This window comes from Numenius arquata, chromosome 6 (genome assembly GCF_964106895.1).
Source record: "Numenius arquata chromosome 6, bNumArq3.hap1.1, whole genome shotgun sequence".
Taxonomy (NCBI): Eukaryota; Metazoa; Chordata; class Aves; order Charadriiformes; family Scolopacidae; genus Numenius; species Numenius arquata.
Genome location: NC_133581.1, coordinates 40,445,780 through 40,465,091, shown reverse-complemented (window position 1 = coordinate 40,465,091; position 19,312 = coordinate 40,445,780). Strand labels below are relative to the sequence as shown.

At 40.5% G+C, this 19,312-nt stretch overlaps 1 protein-coding gene across 35 annotated transcripts in view; it reads left to right on the top strand.

Annotated features, from left to right (window-relative positions):
* MADD (MAP kinase activating death domain) overlaps window positions 1-19,312 on the top strand; it is a 60,299-nt gene that overhangs the window by 23,502 nt on the left and 17,485 nt on the right. For 9 of the 35 annotated variants that reach the window (XM_074149884.1, XM_074149883.1, XM_074149876.1 and 6 more), the window contains 11 exons: window positions 857-1,063; window positions 5,976-6,029; window positions 9,062-9,159; window positions 9,507-9,578; window positions 12,492-12,650; window positions 13,435-13,543; window positions 14,107-14,169; window positions 14,565-14,685; window positions 15,882-15,987; window positions 18,158-18,268; window positions 19,197-19,304. In XM_074149884.1, the coding sequence (XP_074005985.1) occupies window positions 857-1,063; window positions 5,976-6,029; window positions 9,062-9,159; window positions 9,507-9,578; window positions 12,492-12,650; window positions 13,435-13,543; window positions 14,107-14,169; window positions 14,565-14,685; window positions 15,882-15,987; window positions 18,158-18,268; window positions 19,197-19,304 (1,208 nt within the window). Of the gene's footprint in view, window positions 1-856; window positions 1,064-5,975; window positions 6,030-9,061; window positions 9,160-9,506; window positions 9,591-12,491; window positions 12,651-13,434; window positions 13,544-14,106; window positions 14,170-14,564; window positions 14,686-15,881; window positions 15,988-18,157; window positions 18,269-19,196; window positions 19,305-19,312 lie in introns of all 35 variants that reach the window. The other 26 variants (XM_074149885.1, XM_074149888.1, XM_074149882.1 and 23 more) reach the window with 9 other exon arrangements.

Sequence of the window (19,312 nt, the reverse complement as noted above, 5' to 3'; positions counted from 1 at the left end):
GAGGTTTCTGAAAAGACCTACAAGGAATTGGGAAAACGCTTTTGCTCTGAAAGATGGAAGTGTTCAGTCTGTTGAATGGTAGGTGTTGATTGTTTTCAGTTATTATCTGAATGGAAAGGTGTTGCTGATAGCAGAATCTTTAATCTGCTGGACAAAGGTATCACAAGGCCTAGCGGTACGACAAATTTAGATATTAGGATCTGAAATTTTGACTAGTAGCCTCATCAGCTATTGAAACAGTTTGTGCAGGATTGTAGGAGGTTCTTTACAGAAAACCTAATTTTAATTATTCTATTCTGAAAGTTTTGCTGTAATTCAAACTGTGGAGTTCGATACAGAGAAATAACCCAAACTGCCTTTGGGGACAGATGAGACAGAAGTCTTGGAGAGTGGTAGAAGAGCTATAGCTGATAGTTTTTTGGGTTTTTTTCCTAACTGAAGTTTCATTTAATGTTACCCATCAAAGATGATTGTATTTGTCATGTTTTCACTGTGGGAGGAACTTGCTTATGTTCTAGAAGCAATATTCTTGGTAGTTTAGGCAGAGATCTTTAATTTTGCACAACTCAGCAGAGGAGATACAGTTACCGTGTCAAAGAAGATTCCTAGGTTTCAAATATACAGGAAGGAGATAATGACATTATCGCACAACCAGCACTCTGGCTTTCTCCTCTACTGTTCCCACCAGTGTGGCAGACTATCTGCAAGCCATGGTGACCTATGGGAACTGAGCTGTTTCAGTGCCAGGTTTAAAGATTTAGATGAGACCATCTGTCTCATCTTCCTTTCCCTGCTCTCATTTCCTTTTTCCTTTTTTTTCTTTCTTTTTCCAACACTTGGTTTTTTATCTTTAAAGAACCAGAAAAGAGAAAACGAAGTCCAACGGATGGATCTGTCACTCCAGTTGGCAAGGATCCTGCCTCATCCCCAAGAGTGGAGCCAAAACCTACGATGCAGCTGCCGGTACCTCACCTGATGCCAAAGGCACCGAGCCCTGCAGGCAAAGGGCCAAGGGAGTTTGACACAAGGAGTCTAAAGGAAGAAAATTTTATTGCTTCCATTGGTGTGTATTGAGGTGCATGTGAAGTGCAGGAGGGACTTCTGTTTTGGCATTAGGTTCTATTTGCATTCTCTCCATTTTAACATAACACATTGCTGCTGTAACATGCTTCATTTACACCTTGGATCACAAGGAACGATCATATGTGTTTTCACTCTACTCTTGGATAAACTGGGCAGGGCAGTTTTCTTCCAGAAGCTTTCTAATCTTAATTGTTTCTGAATTCCTTTGCACCATAGACAACTTTATTTTTTGCTCAGTGACTGATGTTTTGAAGCAACAGGAAATGGCAAAAGGGAAACAGGGCCAGCAGGACTTTGGAAAGGGCAACTATGGAAGGGACTACGTGAAACAAAAGCTTTCTAATCATTGCTGACTACCTGTGGATTACCTAGGTTGCACCCTGATAGAAGTGGGACCCAGGATCTGCTGATTGTTAATAATAAAAACTGCCAAAAAGATTCTAGTTGTAGCGTTAGAGCTTCAGTGAGCAGGACTGATGGATATTCCTTCTATGTAATGGCAAATAGAATGTGTTTCCTTCTAAACAGCATCTGCTAGGCTGGCCACTGGAAATTTTCCCAATATAATTTCTTAGCTTGTGTAGCTTTTCCCTGTGTCTGGGGAAAAGTTAGAGATAGCCTTTAAACTCTTTTACCTAAAAAGGTCTCTGCAGATTTTTTTTTTTTTTTTTGGCAGGGCGGAATATTTTGGTTGGATCCAACCTGCTGTGGGTTGTAAACAAGAGAAAAGTATCATGAAGAAGAAATTCTTTGTCAATTCCAAAAATACATTATGTTAAATTTTAACCATTGCTTCTCATAGCCTGTTTAAAATAACTTTTTAATGGAATCATTGTCTGGAAGATAATTCTTCAGAAAGCAGCGTGTTACTGTGAGGCTGTACCTGCAGCGTGTGGCGTAAGATAAGAGAACGTGTGTGTTGGGCAGTTAATGTGGCAGGAGTGCAGACAGTCGTTCTTACGCCCACGTAACAGCTGTAGCCTGGATGGTGTCGAGTCCTTCTAACTGATACCGAGCCCTTCTGGCTTGGTTCGCTTTCTTCTTTCAAGAGGTGTAATCTATGGGGGCAGTCGCGCAGAAACGAGTCTTGCACTGTGTTTGAAAATCTGTCAGGGAGCTAGAAGAGATTCAGATTTCCAGTATTTCGATTTAGTGGTTTAGTTTGCTCTGGGTACTTAATTTCTCTTCTGCAGAAAAGCTTCTATGGAGGCTGTGCTTCTGACACAACTAAGAATAAAACAGACACTAGGCTGGTGTTCTTTTAAAGAATGAAGAGAGATCTTTCGATTGCATTGCTGAGACTGTTCCTTTCCCTCAGATGAAATTAAAGCCTCATAGAAAAGGAAATCATAGAGATCAGACAGTCCGTGTTTGTGAAGTATTATAAGAATTGCTTTTCAAAAGAAGTGATACTTAATATGTTAACGACTGTTGACAGAATATTAGCCTTAAACAATTCACAGTCTTCAGGGACAGGCAACAGGCAAATTCTTATTAGTGATTCTGATGCTCTAATGATTTCCACTTGTATTCTATGGAACTACAAGAAGTATATGGTTTCACCAAAAGCGATCCAAGTTCAGAAGACTTTAATGCTTTTTCTGAAGCCTTTTTTTCTAACTCGTTTTGTCTGTTACCAAGAACCATGAGCTAATATGCAAGTCAGTCTTTAAGAAATTGCTCTAAAAACAATGTAGTGTCCATGTTCGTCTGACTCTTGAGATCTACAAGTAAAGGGAATTTCTCTTGTGTTGCAGGAAGGTAATTTAAAGCTGCTCAGCTGTTGTAGTTCCTTTATGTTCTGTTATGGAAGCCTCAGTATAAGATAGTGCTTTGGATATACAGGACCAGAGTTAAGTCAGGGCTAGGCTGAAATTCCTTGTGTAGTGAAATGCAGACTTTCTCATTCAAACTAACTTCTTTAGGGAAGAAGTATTTGGTAAACGTTTACCAAAGTTGCTGAAATGGCAAAGTATTTGTAAATAATTCTATTTAAACATGAGAAAAAATGTTTTTATGTGAAAGTGATCCAACACAGGAGCATGTTGCCTGGAAAGGTTGTGGATTCTCCATCCATGGAGACAGCAAACACCTGACTGGACACGGGCCTTCTCTAGTTGACCTTGCTTTGAGCAGGGAGGTTTGACTAGATGATCTGCCGAGGTCCCTTTGAACCTCAGCAGTTCCTTGATTCTATGAAGTTTGGAAGGCTCCTACAGCCTCAGTTTGCAGATACGTAAATAAAACTCTCAATGGATGGGCTGGTATTGTGTGGACAAAATACAAATTGGGGTGCTAACCTTTTGACCTACTTACAAGAGGAAATACTAGAATAAAAAGTCATCAGCATGATGGAGTAAAATGCTGTATGGCACTGTTTGCAATAGCCATACTTAGTGTGGTGATTAAACTGCCTCTCTGAGATCTAGAGGCAGCTGAAGGTGTGCAGGTTTATTGCGGTACAGGAACAACGGCCAGGAGGTTCACACAGTTTTCCAGAGTTCAGGGTGGACGTGTTCCTGCTTGACCCCCTTTTCTTGTTCACTTTTCAGAAAGTTGATGGTTTCTTGTGTGTCTCTGAAGTATGTAGGATGTTCCCTTGTAACAGGGAAGGCTGTTGGTATTAAAAATTCTTATTTCTGAGGTGAAGAGTGATGGGTTTTTATCAGTTGAGGATTGATCTTTGCTGTGCTTTCATACCTAATTGCTTAACTAGGAAATTCATTATGAAAATGATGCTTCTGATACTTTGTTTCCTAAAAAGATCACCAATTACTTGCTTACTTTTTGGGTTCTTGTCTTCAGGGGTCTGTGGTCATCACCAGTAGTGTTGGCCTTTTTGTTAGGACACTAGTGGCTTTAAAGTTGATAGTTAATAGTTTCCTCCTTTACGTTAGTGGTTAGTGTGGTTTTATTGCATACTTGCAGTAAAGGTTAATGAAAATGTCAGTACCTACTGAAGTTCCCATTACTAATTTTAAAATAATTGTTTAGTGCTGATCACTTTATTGTGACAGTTTTTTGAACCAGGAAGATTGTGCTACCTACTTTGTCTGCATCAGATCCGTTCTGGACCTGCTGTCCTGTTTAGTTCAGGCTCACGTAACAAAGTCAGAGGCGTAGTGTTTTATGCCTCCTGAGTTTATTTGAGGTTTTCCTTCTCCTCTTTGACAGAGTAGTTGAGGCTAAAATCTAGGCTGTTTTTAATGTGCTAAGATACACTCTACCCTGAATTAACAGGCAAGTCAGCTAAAAGTAATTTAATGGCAGGTATTGTGGCTTTCAGCCCGGTGGTTTTAAATTAAAGCCATGTAGACTGAGCACTTAGGAAGCCAGATGTTTTCAAAGCCCTTTAACAAACAAGTTTGCTACATTTTAAAGAGGTTGTTATCTGTGTCAGTGTGTGCTCAGCCAGATAAGCCTATAGGATGCTGTTTGGATCCATAAGCAATTTTATCCTATCCGTCTGTGTACTTATGAAAGTTGAAGGAACATCCATCAATCGTGAAGCAGATAGAGAAATCATTTGGCTAACAGCTGTCTTTCCAGCTTTTTCTCCCTTGCTACATTTGCCTTGCTCCTGATACGTTTAATGATAATGCTTTGGAGCCTTTCTCTACAATCATAACACTATCCTTTTTATTTTATTTTATTTTTTCAGTAGACATTTTGCTAAATAGAACTTTTTTAGAGCCTGTCTTGCGCTAATTTCTGCCATTTGCAGGGTGGGATGGGTTTCTGACACACTTCAGTTGGTCTTTTAGTTGCTCAGCAAGTTTTCTTGAAGAACAATAGAACATTGTACTTCTCTTTCCTTGCCTTTGCCTTTACCGCTTTTCTAAGAGTGTCTTCCTCTGTAGCATCCCCTGCTGTAACCGTGGTAGTGAGAGAGGACAGTGCCCAGCATTCAGTGAGTTCAGCCTGTCAGCCGACAGGCCAGCACCTGGAAGGATATGATATTCCTAAGCAGAAAAGATGACCGCATTTAGAGGGTTGAGGAACATGCGCGATAGAAAAACGCAAGTGCCTCATACCTATTTTGTCGCAAGGCCAAGCTTCAAATGAAAAGAGTACACGCAGACTTTAGACTCTTTTCCTTTCCTCTGCTTTGTATTCTATTATGGAATTCCTTGGCTTGATTGGAGTGCCATGACCTAATTTGAATTTTAGAAGTTGGCATTAAGCATGGCAGATATCTTGCTCATTTTAATTCTTTTTCCCTATTTTCCATTCTTTATACCTTGATAGGAACAAGTGAGTGCAGAGAAGTTACGCTTTTTTTTGCATGTAGGACTGGTTGATAGGTAGAGCTAAGCATTTATTGAGAATGCTGTCAGGTCAAATATAAGTATTTATGCTTGTAAACTTTGTGATAATTTTTAAAATACAATATTGGTTAAATATTGTGTTAACCTACGGTTTTAATTTTCTTGGAATTGCTGCTGCTGGTTTTGTGCCTTTTCCTTTCAATGATATAAACTAGAGACATTAAAATGTTTCTGTTAATTAGAGCTTCTGTGATTGCCTACGTTTTGGAGGAATAAATATCTGACAGTCTTAAAGACCTTCCTCAGGAAAGGTGATCAACTGCATTATATGTGTTCATAATAGCTGGTTTTGCCGTAGTTGGTTCACTGTATGAAGTCATCTCTAACATTTGAATTCTGTAAATGAGAGATGACGTAGTGCTCGATTCCTAACATTGATTTCTTGCAAAATGGTGTTAATTAACCTTTCACTCAGAAGTTGTCATACATTTCTGCTTTTTTTTTTTTTTTTTTTGAGATGATGGGGTGGGGTTTTTATTTCAAACTTTTTTTCCCCGTTTTCACCTGTCTGACCAGCCGCTGACTCTTTCTCTTTCTCTCCTGCTTTCAATGCATCTTGGGTAGAATTGTGGAACAAGCACCAGGAAGTGAAAAAGCAAAAATCTTTGGAAAAAACGAGTAAGGAAATAAAAAAAATGTAGAAACTGACTCCTCCAGCCTCCCCATAACTGCCAACTCCCCAGGTGCAGGGTGAGCTTGCATCTATGGCACACAGTTTTTATGCTCACAAAAACAAAGGTCTATCAAGAAAGCCTGCATTATAGAGGAGACCAAACAGATCAGTTTGCCTTGGGGAAATTGTGTTCAAATGTCTCTTTTTTTTTTTTTTTTCTTTTCTTTTTTTTTCCTCCCTTGAATGCTGCCCTCTTCAAAGAAGGGGAAGCAGATATTCTGCATCCTCACTGTATCATATATATGTGGAAGGTTTTTAGGATATTCCATCTCCTTTCTTAAAAGTTAAAGACAGTGTTGTTTAACAAGTCTTTGATGTGACTGGATTGGTTGAATGTTACTGGAATGAAGAATTCTCTGTTCTTTCAAGCTGTGGGATGGCAAATTTTGTTACCTGGCATCAACCATGAATGGTTTATGACCATAGTCGGTCTGCAACAAGAAATATTTTGAGGGGGAGAGAGAAGGTGTATGTGAAGAATTGTATTTAGTGATGGCTGATAGAGAATAGCCTCATAATAAGGAGTCAACCTGATTTTGCTTTTTATATCCCATGTTAAAGGAGGAGTGAAATAGTCTGAGGCTGTTTGCAGAGTCTAAATCTACACAAATCTTAACATCTATTGAAATATGATATTTTATATATATTATTTGCAGGTATAGTACAAAGTTTTGCTCTTTTGGTTATCACTGTTGTAAATAGGGACGTATGACATAAGGATAATAGCTAGTTTATAACAAATATGATGTGGTGGATATTTCCTAACCATAACTGTAGTTTCTACTTTGCAGAGTTGATGCTTTTACAGACTGAAGGTTGGGGGCGGGGTTAGTAGCTAAGGTGAAAGGGTGAAAATTCCTGACTGACCCCATTCTGACTGGGCTTGGATTTGCTACATTAGTTTTAGGCTCCTCAGTTAAGTGCAAGTGAGGATCTGGGGTTAGTTCAGAGAGAATGGGGCAAACCGGGCACCTCTGTAGTACAGCTTACTGCATTTAAGATCTGAATTGCTTTCCGCTGAGGCGGGAGCGTGTGTGAGACGCACAAAGCACAAGCACACACCTGCTCTCCCAAGCGGAGCCATTCGGGTAGGTGCCTACATTGGGAGGAATAAATGGAGGTTTTAGTGTTTTATGTGTATTAGACGTATAACTCCATAAAGAAGGGAAGAGGAGGTTTGTAAGCACCTGTAAATTGATAGTGACGACAATGTGATTGTGGTTATCGTGCTCCTTAAACTCAATTACCAGTATTGCCCACAGCTGTCAAATACCTGAACTGCTTCAGTCAGTTTCAGTTGCTTTAGAAGTCAGATTGCTTTAAGAGTCAAATATATCTGAATTACATGTTGGTACAGTAAACTCTTAAATTGCTTAAATCACACAGCTGAAGTTTAGTATTCTTGTTGTAGTAATGAGATATAAAACTTTTTGCTGCATTGTTATTCAGAGCTAGAAATGGTGGCTATTTGAATAAGTGGAACTAGACCTCTAGAAGTGAGCAATGTATATTTCAGTGGAAAATAAGATTCCAAATTCTTAGGATATTTTTTGTTTTCTTTCTTTTTGTTTATACTTTCTCTTTGTTAGAATCTTTGATGATTTGATTTACAGTAACTAAAGCATATGGATTTAGAGACGGAATACTATAACAAATGAAGAACACTTTCTGTAAGACACTTCACATGGAGAATTGGTGGTTGAGCAGTAAGCTAGCGTGGTCTGCACAGCCCGCTTACGGCTTTGCTATTCATGAGTTTACATACCATCTCAAACTCACTCCCACAAATCTTTGTATATTATCCTTCTCTCTCTCTCTCCTCCCTTCCCCTTTTCTTTCCTTTTCGCTGTCTTACCCTCTCTAATATTACATATAATACAAACATGTTCATAATTCCCAGGTTGTTGTGATCAGTGGTTATAAGAGATAGTGGCACCGTTTGCTCAGAGATACTGGACATAGTCATGGGTATATAATACAAATATTCCAGCTGCTGATCATGTCTTCCTGTTACTGAATAGTTGGCAGATATGGATATGGCAGAAGTGTTGCATTCAGTCTCTTCCCCTTTCTGAGAGTAGTGACATTTTGTGTACAATCTACAACACATTCTTGCCTCGTTATTTACCTCGTTCAATGCTTATCCAGACTTCTTTTCAGGCTCTACCTCTCCATCATTCTCTTTTCCTTCTGCCATCCCATCAGAGGACAATACATGATACAATTCTAGAACTGCATGGGAAATTGAACATAAAGTTCTTTATCCATTTCCCCCCCCCCCCTTTTGTTTTTGGATCAGCGGGTTAACGAATGCATGACCTAAGGCTTGCTGATTCCCTCTCTCACTACTGACCTGTGTGATTGCCAACTCTGGAGAGCCATTTGTTAATGTAATTGGGGAATGTTGTGAAGTCCAGCATCGTACAAGCTTCTTCCTTGAAATTCTTACTGGTTAACAGCAATTGTTGCTGTTTATGTTCTTGTCACGTGTTGCCTGATTTTTGCCTAGATAGTTGCTGCAGGCAACCTAACAAACTCAGTCCAAGACTGCGAGCAAATTAGCTGTTCGAAAAAGGATTCCAACTTTAAGTAAATAAGTATCCTTTATTTTACCAAGAATAAAGGAGGTGGCTTCCTGGAGTTGAATGGCAACTGCTCTGCATGTGTTACTGTAACTGGAAGCTACTTGACCTTTGTCTGTCCTCTTTTCTCTCTTGAATGGCTAACAAAGGTACTGTTTAGTGATAGTTACTCCTGGACTATGCCTTTGGAGTATTTGAAATTCAAACTCAGGTTTGAAGAGTGGCAGATGTGTCCTGCTGGCCTTGTTGTTTACAGTACCAAGGAATAAAAAAAGTTAAAAGAATGAGAAAGCAATTTGTTTTCTTGGTACTGTTCCTGCTTTCAGTCTGTCATCTGCTTTCGGACATACTGTTTTTTCTTGGTACAGTAATGATTTACTTTTTCCTTTGTTCAGGGCCAGAAGGTGTGAAACACTTTGATTTGGGAGAAACGGATGAGAAAAAATCCCAAATCAGTGCAGACAGTGGCCTCAGTTTGGCTTCAGGTTCTCAGGTCAGTGGCTCCTATGCTTGCTTTATTTATGTGGAAAGAGAGAGGATTCTTTTATTCACTACGTAATTGTGGGATGAATTCTAGGGTTTGAGCACTCTTGAAAGGCTCGTTCAGTAAAATTTCCTACCCCCTTCCTGTAGGGGACTGATCTTTGGGAATTCCTCAATTGTGGGACCCCATGATCTTTTTGACGTCCAGGTGGTAGTTTCTATTTGGCTGGTTAATAAATCATGGAGGCATAAGGTGTGTGATCCAAGACCCCAAAGGGGAATGGGAAGTGGTGTTCTCTCCTTACGATAAAAACTAACGTGGCTTTTCTTCCTGTCCTTTATATGTTTTGATTGCAGAAGAGTGATTTTGACTCTGTTCCCAGCGGAGGACCAGCGGTTATGGTCCGAAGTACAAGCCAGGATTCTGAAGTCAGCACAGTGGTAGGATATGTCCAAAGTGAAATCTTGATGCGACTCGCTGCTTGCTGAAGTGGGGGAGGGTGTTTTGTGCCTACATTTTGTGTGGTTTGGCTGCATACTGTCACGCATGCGTGATGTATGTCTGTGAGCTCTGAGTGGGTGGCAAGCACGTGTATCTGATAGAACATACACAGTGCTTTATTAGCAGATTGCCTCCTTCATATATGGTGCTCATTGCTGTTATGTATTCCTATATATTGGTGTATTTATGGAACTGGTGTATTGCAATAATTTTATAAATATGCCTTAGTTGTGTATAAACCATCTATAAAGAATAGAAATTTAAAAATGTAACCCGAGAGCAAAAAAGGCGTATCGTTTGATGCGCTAAAAACAAGAACAAACTTTCTGATGTGTTAGCTTAAAGCACTTGAATCATATCAAAACGTCTGCTTGCTTTCCAATCAACTATAGGGCCTACAGGGAAAATGTAGCAGGAATGCATTCAGTAAAAAAAAGAATGTACCTTCTCTACCACATGGTATATTTCAGGGATAAAAACCAAGGAACTTTCCTTTTTGTTGTTGCTGTTTTTCTTCTCTCTAAACTGCTGCATACCTGTGAATATCTAGCTTTCCATGATTTTTTCGCATCCTGTAACAGGAATAATACTCTGTCTTTCTCTAATGGACCCAGAAATTGTATTCTCTGGGATGCCCCCCCAGACAGAAGGGTCTAGAAAAGCTAGTTGATATTCCTCCAGGCTCAAGAAAGGTCCATCCCGACAAGTAGGAAACCAAGCAAAGGCAGCAGGAGGCCTTTGCCTGGATGAGCAGAGAGTTCCCAACTGAACTCAGACATAAAAAAGAAGTACACAAGAGGTGGAAGCCTCTTGTAAGGAGGAGTATACGTTTGCTGTCTCATGTTGCATGGCTAGGGTTAGGAAAGCCAATATGGACCCGGAGTTGAATCTGGCAAGGATTGTGAATGGAAACAGGGGAGGATTCTGCAAGAGAAAGGACTAGGGCAAAAGTGGGCCTGCCGTTGAATGGGGCAGGGGAGCTGGTGGATGGGAAAAACTGAGGTACTTGGGGCATTCTTTGCCTCGTCTTTACCTGTAAAAATGGCCTCAGGAATCCCAGGCCCCTGAGACCAGAGGAAAAGTCTGGAATAAGAATGACTTACCCTTGTGGAGGATGACCAGGCTAGGGAGCACTTCAACAAACTGGATATACGTAAATCCATGGTTCCTGCAGGGTTGCAGCCACAAGTACTGAGGGAGCTGGTTGATGCCATTGCAAGGCCTCTCTCGATTGTCTCTGAACAAGGCCTCTCTTGATTAGGAGAGGTTCCTGAAGACTGGAAGACAGCAAATACCACTCTTACCTTCAAGAAGGGAGATCTAGGTAGCTACAGGCTGACCAGCCTCAGTCCTTGGGAGAGATGATGTAGAAAATCTTCCTGGAGAGCGTTCCCAAGCACGTGAAGGACAAGAGGGTGAATGGAACTAGTCATCATGGATTTACGAAGGAGCAAGCATGCTTAACCAGCATGGTAGCCTTCTACAATGAGATGGCTAGCTTAGTGGATGAGGGGACAGAAGCAGATGTTGTTTACCTCAACTTCTGTAAAGCTTTTGACACTGTCTCCTGTAACATAAACAAGCTGACAAAGTATGAATTAGTGAGGTGGACTGAAAACTGGCTGAACAACTGGGCCCAAAGGGTTGTGATCAGTGGCACAAAGTCCAGCTGGAGACAAGTGACTAGTGGTGTACCCCCGGGGTCAGTACTGGGGCCAGTACTGTTCAGCATCTTCACTGATGACCTGGATGACGGTACAGAGCGAGTTCACAGATGATAAAAAACTGGGAGAAGTGACCAACACACAAGATGGTTGCCCTACCATTCAGAGGGACCTAAACAGACTAGAGAACTGGGCAGAGAGGAATCTATGAAGTTCAACACGGGGAAAATGCCAGGTCCTACATCTGGGGAGGAATAACCCCAGACACCAGTACATGCTGGGGGCCAATTAGCTGGAAAGCAGCTTTGTTGGGAAGGTCCTTGGGGTCCTGGTGGACAGCAAGCTGTGAGCCGGCGCTGCACCCTCATGGCAGAAAGACTAGCGGTGTTCTGGGTTGTATTAGGAAGAGTATTGTCAGCAGGTGGAGGGAGGTGGTCCTTCAGCTTTACTCAGCACCGGTGAGGTTGCATCTGGAGTATTGTGTCCAGTTCTGGGCTCCCCAGTAAGAGAAGGGTAAGGACTTATTAGAGTGAGTCTGGCTCAGGGCTACAAAGACGGTTAAGGGACTGGAGCATCTTTTGTGAGAGGAGAGCTGGGGCTCTTCAGCCTGGAGAAGAGAAGGCTCAGGATGGGATCTTATCAACGGGCATAAATACCTGATGGGAGGGAATGAGGGCAAGGGAGCCTGGCTCTTCTCAGTAGTACCCACTGGCAGGACAAGAGACAATCAATGCAAGAAATTAAAGCACAGCAAATTCCATCTGAACATAAGAAAACACTTTTTTAGTTTGCGGGTGGTCAAATGCTTTCCAGAGAGTTTGCCCAGAGAGGTTGTGGATTCTCTGTTTGTGGAGATTTTAAAAACCTGACTGGACGTGGTCTTCAGCAACGTGCTCTACCTGACCCTGCTTGAGCAGAGGGGCTTATCTGTAGAGGATCTTAACAGATCCCTTCCAACCTGAACAGTTCTGTCGTTTTTCTGAAGGGCTTTTTGAGTCTGTCTTCATCTTTTCCTACAGAGTAGGATTTGATGAAAAGATAATGTTACTGAAGGAGAGAAGGCAAATGTGGCCTTCAGTTGTGCTGCTTCTTTTTTTGTGCCTTAAGAAAAAACATTTTACAACTTTTCACGGTGTCTTTGTCTATCGAAGGTGACTGCTTTATTTTTCTCCACAGGTTAGTAACAGCTCCGGAGAGACATTAGGAGCAGACAGTGACTTGAGTAGCAATGCTGGTGATGGCCCAAGTGTGGAAAATGGTGGCAATTTGACAGGATCCAGAGGCACTGTGTCAGACAGTGAAATTGAGACAAACTCTGCTACTAGCTCTATCTTTGTAAGGACATTGCAGACTTTCCTTTTTTATTTTTTTTTTAAATTAAGTCTTGTGCAGTTCAATGTGTGTGCGTGTGGAAGAGGATCTCTTGATTCTGTTCTGAGGGTTAATCAGCAAGGACTTACAATATTAAAATATTAAAGATGTAATTTTGTATGGATCCACATACCTTTCTTCATTTCCTATGCAATGTTTGGTTCTTTGAGAATAGTAGGTTCACATCTCGCACGGTAAATGAAAGAAAAACCTGTAAAGTCTGAATGTGAGAGAGCTCAGGTAATCTTACTCTGGGAATATTCATTTTCTGTGTAGTCCTGAGAAGTCTGTGTATTTCTTCCTCCGTTCCTCACAATCTGTACTATGACAGTGCTGTTCAGCTGTTTCCTAAACAGTGGGAAATATTTACTATTAGATTTTCGGCAAATTTATTGCATAAGCATGAAATATGGGGGATGACGGAAGAGGTTTTACTGTTCTTTTCTTTAGTCTGGGATTTGCATTTTTTGTTTTGTCTCAGTTTTCCTTCAGGGAAGCATTTTGTTTCCTCTGTGTTTTGATTTCTCTATTTGTCTCTCTTTGTTTTTCCTTTTTCTCGCTCTGGACTTAGAAATTTATTACCTTGCTCTTTGAACAGAGTAATTTATTTGTTTTGTGAACATTTGTGGCATCTATGAAGTATAGCTTGCAAACTGTGTCTGTTAAGCACGACAGTGGACTGCAAGAACCAGCCTTGCAGGGTAGAGTGTTAACTTAATTTGTCTGACACCTCTTGTATTCTTTTCAGGCAAAGTCTCACAACCTGAAGCAGGGTGTGAAGGACAGCAAAGGCAGTACTCCAGGGAGAGGGCCAGAGGATGGGAGCCAACGTGTCTATCTCTATGAAGGACTTTTGGGTAAACTCTTTTTTTTTTTTTTTTTTTTTTTTTTTGCAGGGAGGGGATCTTTTAGACTGAAGTTCAGGTGGAGTCTTGTCTGGGGCAGACTGGCATTTTTACCTTCCCGGAGACTGCTTTTAACTGCTTACTCTTGTCCATATTGGTAGAATAGGAGGGAGCATCAGGCCATTCAGAGCGAAGCCAAAGATTTGGCGGGGAGGTGGAATACGAGAAGAGGGGTGTGAGTGGTGTAGTTTGCATAAAATGTAGTTTGTCCAAGTCTCTTGCTGTTCTTGAATATTAATTAGTTAAACTGTTGGAAAAAGGGGAGAAGGAACTTAGCTATGCATGGAAGGCTAAAATGTATCACTGACCTTCAAAGAAGGTCCTTCAGCTGAAGTCATTGAACAGAGGGCTACTTAACTCAGAATGCCAATGGCCTTCGAGTGTATCCTTGAATTAGGAGTATATTGGCTTTTTTGAAATGTATTTCATCTGGACTTGCTGTTAATCAAGAGCTCTCTTTTCCTCTGTTTTCCATCCTTTCCATTTATCGTTCCTACCTGCTTGGAATGGTGCAGGTAGGGATAAAGGATCTGTCTGGGACCAGTTAGAGGATGCTGCAATGGAAACCTTCTCTATGAGTAATAATCTTATCTTTCCACTTCTCTGTGTGTTTGCCATGATCTGTGTTTGTGTGAGATATTCCTGTCTCTTTCGGGCAGTGTTAGCAGTATATGGAAGAAGATACACTCCTTAAAGAATAGAGAGGAGAGGTACTTTTGTGTAAGGGTTTGAAAAGATGATGCTGTGAATTAGAACGACAGATACGACTCGTCTTCTCTTTTACACTTTTCTTCAGTTGTGATATTGCTTGTGGTTTAAAAGTAACCTTTTTTTATTATTTTTTTTTTTAATATGGATTAATTGTGTGTTGGCTTATGGTATTGTCAAGGAGTGGGAAGGAACAGGAATTAATCTTAAAGTATTTGAGTGGAGTAAATGGAATAAATGCTCGCTTTTTTTATACATTGCATAGGCAAAGAGCGCTCAACTTTGTGGGACCAGATGCAGTTCTGGGAAGACGCTTTTTTGGATGCTGTGATGTTAGAGAGAGAAGGAATGGGGATGGACCAGGGACCTCAGGAGATGATTGACAGGTAAAGTTCTTTAGCAGACCTCTTTCCTCCTCATTGTTTCACCTGGAACTGAAATAGTAAAAAAAAAAAAAAAAAAAAAAAAAAAATTAAAAAATAATAAAAAATATAATAATAATAAAAATATTCTAATTTTAATTCTGCTGAATATGCTACTGTCGCTTTGTAAACCTCATTACTATACCTGACTGTTCCAAAGTGAGCCTTTTGTCTCTGTGCTGGCCAGTATCCCCTCATACTGAAATACTATCTTCATTTGTGACATATTTTTTTTTAACTCTTGTGGAGAGGTGATATTTCCAGAGAAATGAGTAATGTAAGCATAATCACAGTACGAGTAGATGGAATAGACTGGATCAGAAGTAAAGCAAGAGATTTCTGTGGCAAGATGACTATATTCTGAAATAAAGGAAGATAGCAGTGTGTTGACATAACATGAAAGAATTAAATGTCTTCAGAAACTGCATTTTGAGCCTTCTCAAAATGCGAAGTCACTTGTACGTGTTTTTACTTTACAGTTTGTAGTTAAAAGAAATAAACAAACAAAACACGAGGGAACCACTCTCTAAAAATATCTGTGCGGTTGCTTAAAGCTAGACTACTTCTAAGATGTCAGTCTTCGCTACCTGCTTGCCTTTTTTCCCTTTTCCTCAGCTCTAGTAATACCTGCTCACGCTGCGCTCTGTTTCCCACCTGCAGCTGCACCACCTGCTCCCATGCTGTCCTGTAACAGGGGATCTGGGAGGCAAAATAAGAACTAGTTTGTGGGGTGCTAGTTTGAAAACTGTTTCTTTTTCCGCAAACTACCTACCTTACTGGGAAAAGAGAGTGCCCGTGTGCTTCCTTCATCAGTTTACTTCTGCCTCGCAGATGCATTTAAGCTCTGAAGGCGGGTGGCTCTTGCACGGAGCTGTATGTTCCTCATCTGGCCATCGTAATTGTCATGGAGCTGCGGCTGCAGAAAAGAGGAAATGGATAAGCCCAGCAGACCACTGAGAACTTTCCCATTGAGCAGATGTTATTTACTTCAACTGGTTAATAATTAATCACAATGTTTAATTAGCGGTCATAGTGTTTTACTGGAAAATGCTCATTTGGCTTAGTGTTTTTGGAGGTTTTATTTGCCATACGCTTTACAAATACAGTGAATTGGATGAAGAATATCTGTGAGTCTGCTTCAGATGTAGCTCTTCTTGCAGGTATCTCTCCCTGGGAGAACACGATCGAAAGCGTTTGGAAGATGATGAGGACCGCTTGCTGGCTACACTGCTGCATAATATGATTGCTTTTATGCTTATGATAAAGGTGACTTCTTTTTCTTTTAAATAGATCGCTGCTCAGATTTAAGCAATATGTTTTCTTTGTGTTGTCTTGAAACCACACGTCTCTGTTCACAGAGCTCAGAACAGTGAAGTATAAAAGTGCTACAAAACATCTCCTGATCTTAATGAAAAAATTGCTTCAGTACCTAGAAATTCTTTGAGTATGTTGTCTGAGTTTACGCAGTTCTGTGCCATGGGTATGCATAGACATTGCCATTTTAAAATATAATTTTTTGTAGCCCTACTAGTACCTTTAGAGGACATTCTTATTATCAAGAGTATGGGTTATAAATTAAGTAGAGACCATCTTTTAATCTGATTTCCTCGCAGCTGCAGATTCCAAATCTTCTTAGAGAAGTCACAGGTAAAAGGAGAACGTGGGCAGATTTTGAATATGTGTATCAATAACTCCATGTGAAATTTGCCGTTACTCTCAAGCAACCCTTTTTATCTCATTCAGTGGGCTGTGCGTATGCACCTTAATGCTGTAGGTGGCTACTAGCAATATCTTTCTTTTAGTCTGACTAATTTCTTAGATAATCCAAATCCTTCCTCAAAGTCACTATAAAATCAATCTTATAAAATTTTTGTCGTGTTTAGAACCAGCTTAGGTGCATGGTTCTACCTGTAGCAGATTTGATGCACTATGCTGTCCAGCGTAGCAGCTCGACAGTAAGGAAGTGGGGAGAGAGAAAGAAGGTATTGATTTTTCCTAATACAAATGAAATGTGTGGGTAAGTTTTAAGATGGAATTTGAGTATATTTGGAATGAGTTTATTTCAGAAGATGACCGTGGCATTTGGCCATTAGGACTTGCATCCCTGCAGTACTTGACTTAATAATAACCAGTGCAGTAACTGTCAGTAAAGGATGCAGATGAGGAAAGCAAATAGTGTTGGTTTCAAAAGGCTGTCTCATGAGAGGTGCTGATAGAGTTAGTCCCAAAGGGAACAAGTGTCTTTGGTGTGGTGGAAATCACCAGATCCCCAAGGAAACAGTTTTCTGGTAGAAAGGGATAGGGACACAAATAGGATATTATGCCTTTGGAAATGGTATTGCTCTGAGCCCATGGGTTATAGATAAAAAGGGAATAGAGAGGATCTGAGAGTTGTGATAAAAATACTGCTTCTTTCAGTGCATCTTCAGAGATGCTAAAGAGTGAGAATGGCATGAAGAGCTGAGGAAAAGAAGGGTTGTAGGGTGTTGGGTTCTTTTGTTATTGTTGTGGTTGCTTTCCCCCCACCCCCTGATTATCAGTTTTGGGATAAAAGGTGGTGAATCTAGAATTTGGTATATATTATTTGCGTATATAAGTTTTTCAAGCAGTTAGAGTGAAGGCTTTAAGAAACTAAAGACTGTAACAAGGTATCTCATCTTAGGGCAGCTTCTGGTAGAAACTGCTAGGTCGGAAGGCCTTCTTTTGCTGGCGAGGTGAATTCTTCTGAGATATCAAAGGAAGCATAAACCTCCTTGGTATTTTAATTTATTTTTAGTTTTGGGATAGCAGAGCCTAGTAATTTTTACCTAAAAAAATTCTTGAAAGATGTCTTCTTACAAGTGCAAAGAATTCTTGCCAAAGGAAGAAAGCAGGTTGAGTTTGTTTTGTTATGCTCCATAGCATTAAGGAAAAAGAATGTCTGATGTAGCTTGAAGTCAGCACTCAAGTTTGAGTGTACTGTCTTGCAGACCTTAGTATCAGTATCAGGGTGAGAATTCTGAAAGATATCACACCTTTGTGTTAATATTTCTTGTGTTGAGGACTCCACAGTTGACTAAATGAACGCTTTGCAGAGGACGAGGTGGAGAAGCTAGCCTGGCAGATGAGACCCATCGCATAAGTGGCACCACGGAGAACTGAGGCTTTTGATGTCAGTAGTTGGAAGTGGAGGGTAGCAGAATTGCCGCTCTGGTGTGCAAGAGCGGGCAGGAAATCTGTTGTGCACGGTATCACTTGCCCAGTAGCTGGGAAAAGCAGCGTATGTGCAACTTCTGCTTCTACTGCTGGGCTGAAGAGGCCCGAGCGTGACTGAGCTGGAGCTCGGTTGTTTTGCTGCCTTAGCAACGGCAACCAAGATATGTTGATTTTTGGGAGATAAGAGTCGCTGCCTGTGAATAAAGAAGAGCAAGTATCTGTCTTTATGTCTGCTTTCTAGGTGAACAAGAATGATATCAGGAAAAAGGTGCGTCGTCTAATGGGAAAATCACATATTGGATTGGTGCACAGCCAGCAAATAAATGATGTTCTAGACAAGCTTGCCAATCTGGTAAGTAAAACAGGGATGAATGATATATTTGTGGGAGCTACAGCGGAGGAAAAAAATTACCTGAAAAGTCTTCTATAAGTGCTCTGCAACACTAATGTAAAAATATATTAAAAATAATGAAATTGAATTATTAAATACTGCCTTCACACATATAGAATAAAGACTGTGATTGTATGACCCTGTTGATAGCTGCATAACGTTACAGTATGATAAATTAGAACCGCAATACAAATGCGTATAAACATGACGCTTCAGTACCACAGTTCTCTGCAACCCAAATGTTTCCTTAATATCGCTTTTGTGGGTGGGAACCTTTATTCTTGCTCTGGTTGTAAAAAAAATTTAGTTTTCCATGGGTTTCCAGGTCACTCTGAGACCTGTAGCAATCAGTTTCTATACAAACTGTTTCCACTATCAGCTGCTGTGCAGAATAGCCCTTACATCCTGTAATGCTCATTAAGAATATACGTTAACACTTAAGTGAAAACCAGCCAGCTTTTAACACAGCCGTCACCAGGTTGGATGCAAGTTAGGCCCTTCGGAAGCTAATTTTTCAAAGCATTTTTACATTTGGAACTTAGTTTTATGCACAGAAAGTACACAGTTATAATTAACTGAGAAAAAACAGACCAGTTTACTGCGATGTTACTGGAACCCAGACCCCTTGCTACCCCATACTGAGTGTGGTACCAGCGTGAGTGGTGTTGTGTGCTGTGATAACTCAGTCACGCTTGTTGAAACTAAACTTTCTAGAGTGTCTTGCTTACGGCTTTGTCCAAAATTGCCTCCAGTCAGTTGTATTAAAAATACTTTTTTCATTCATTTGTTGAAAATGCTTCTAGTGTCACCTAAAGGACTTTTTTCTATAGATCAGGAGAAATTGGTTTCAAAGTTCATTAATGATGGCTTTTTTTTTTTTTCTCTCTAGAATGGACGGGAACTCCCTGTGAGACCCAGCGGCAGCCGCCACATCAAGAAGCAGACTTTTGTAGTACATGCTGGGACAGACACAACAGGAGACATATTTTTCATGGAGGTAGAGAC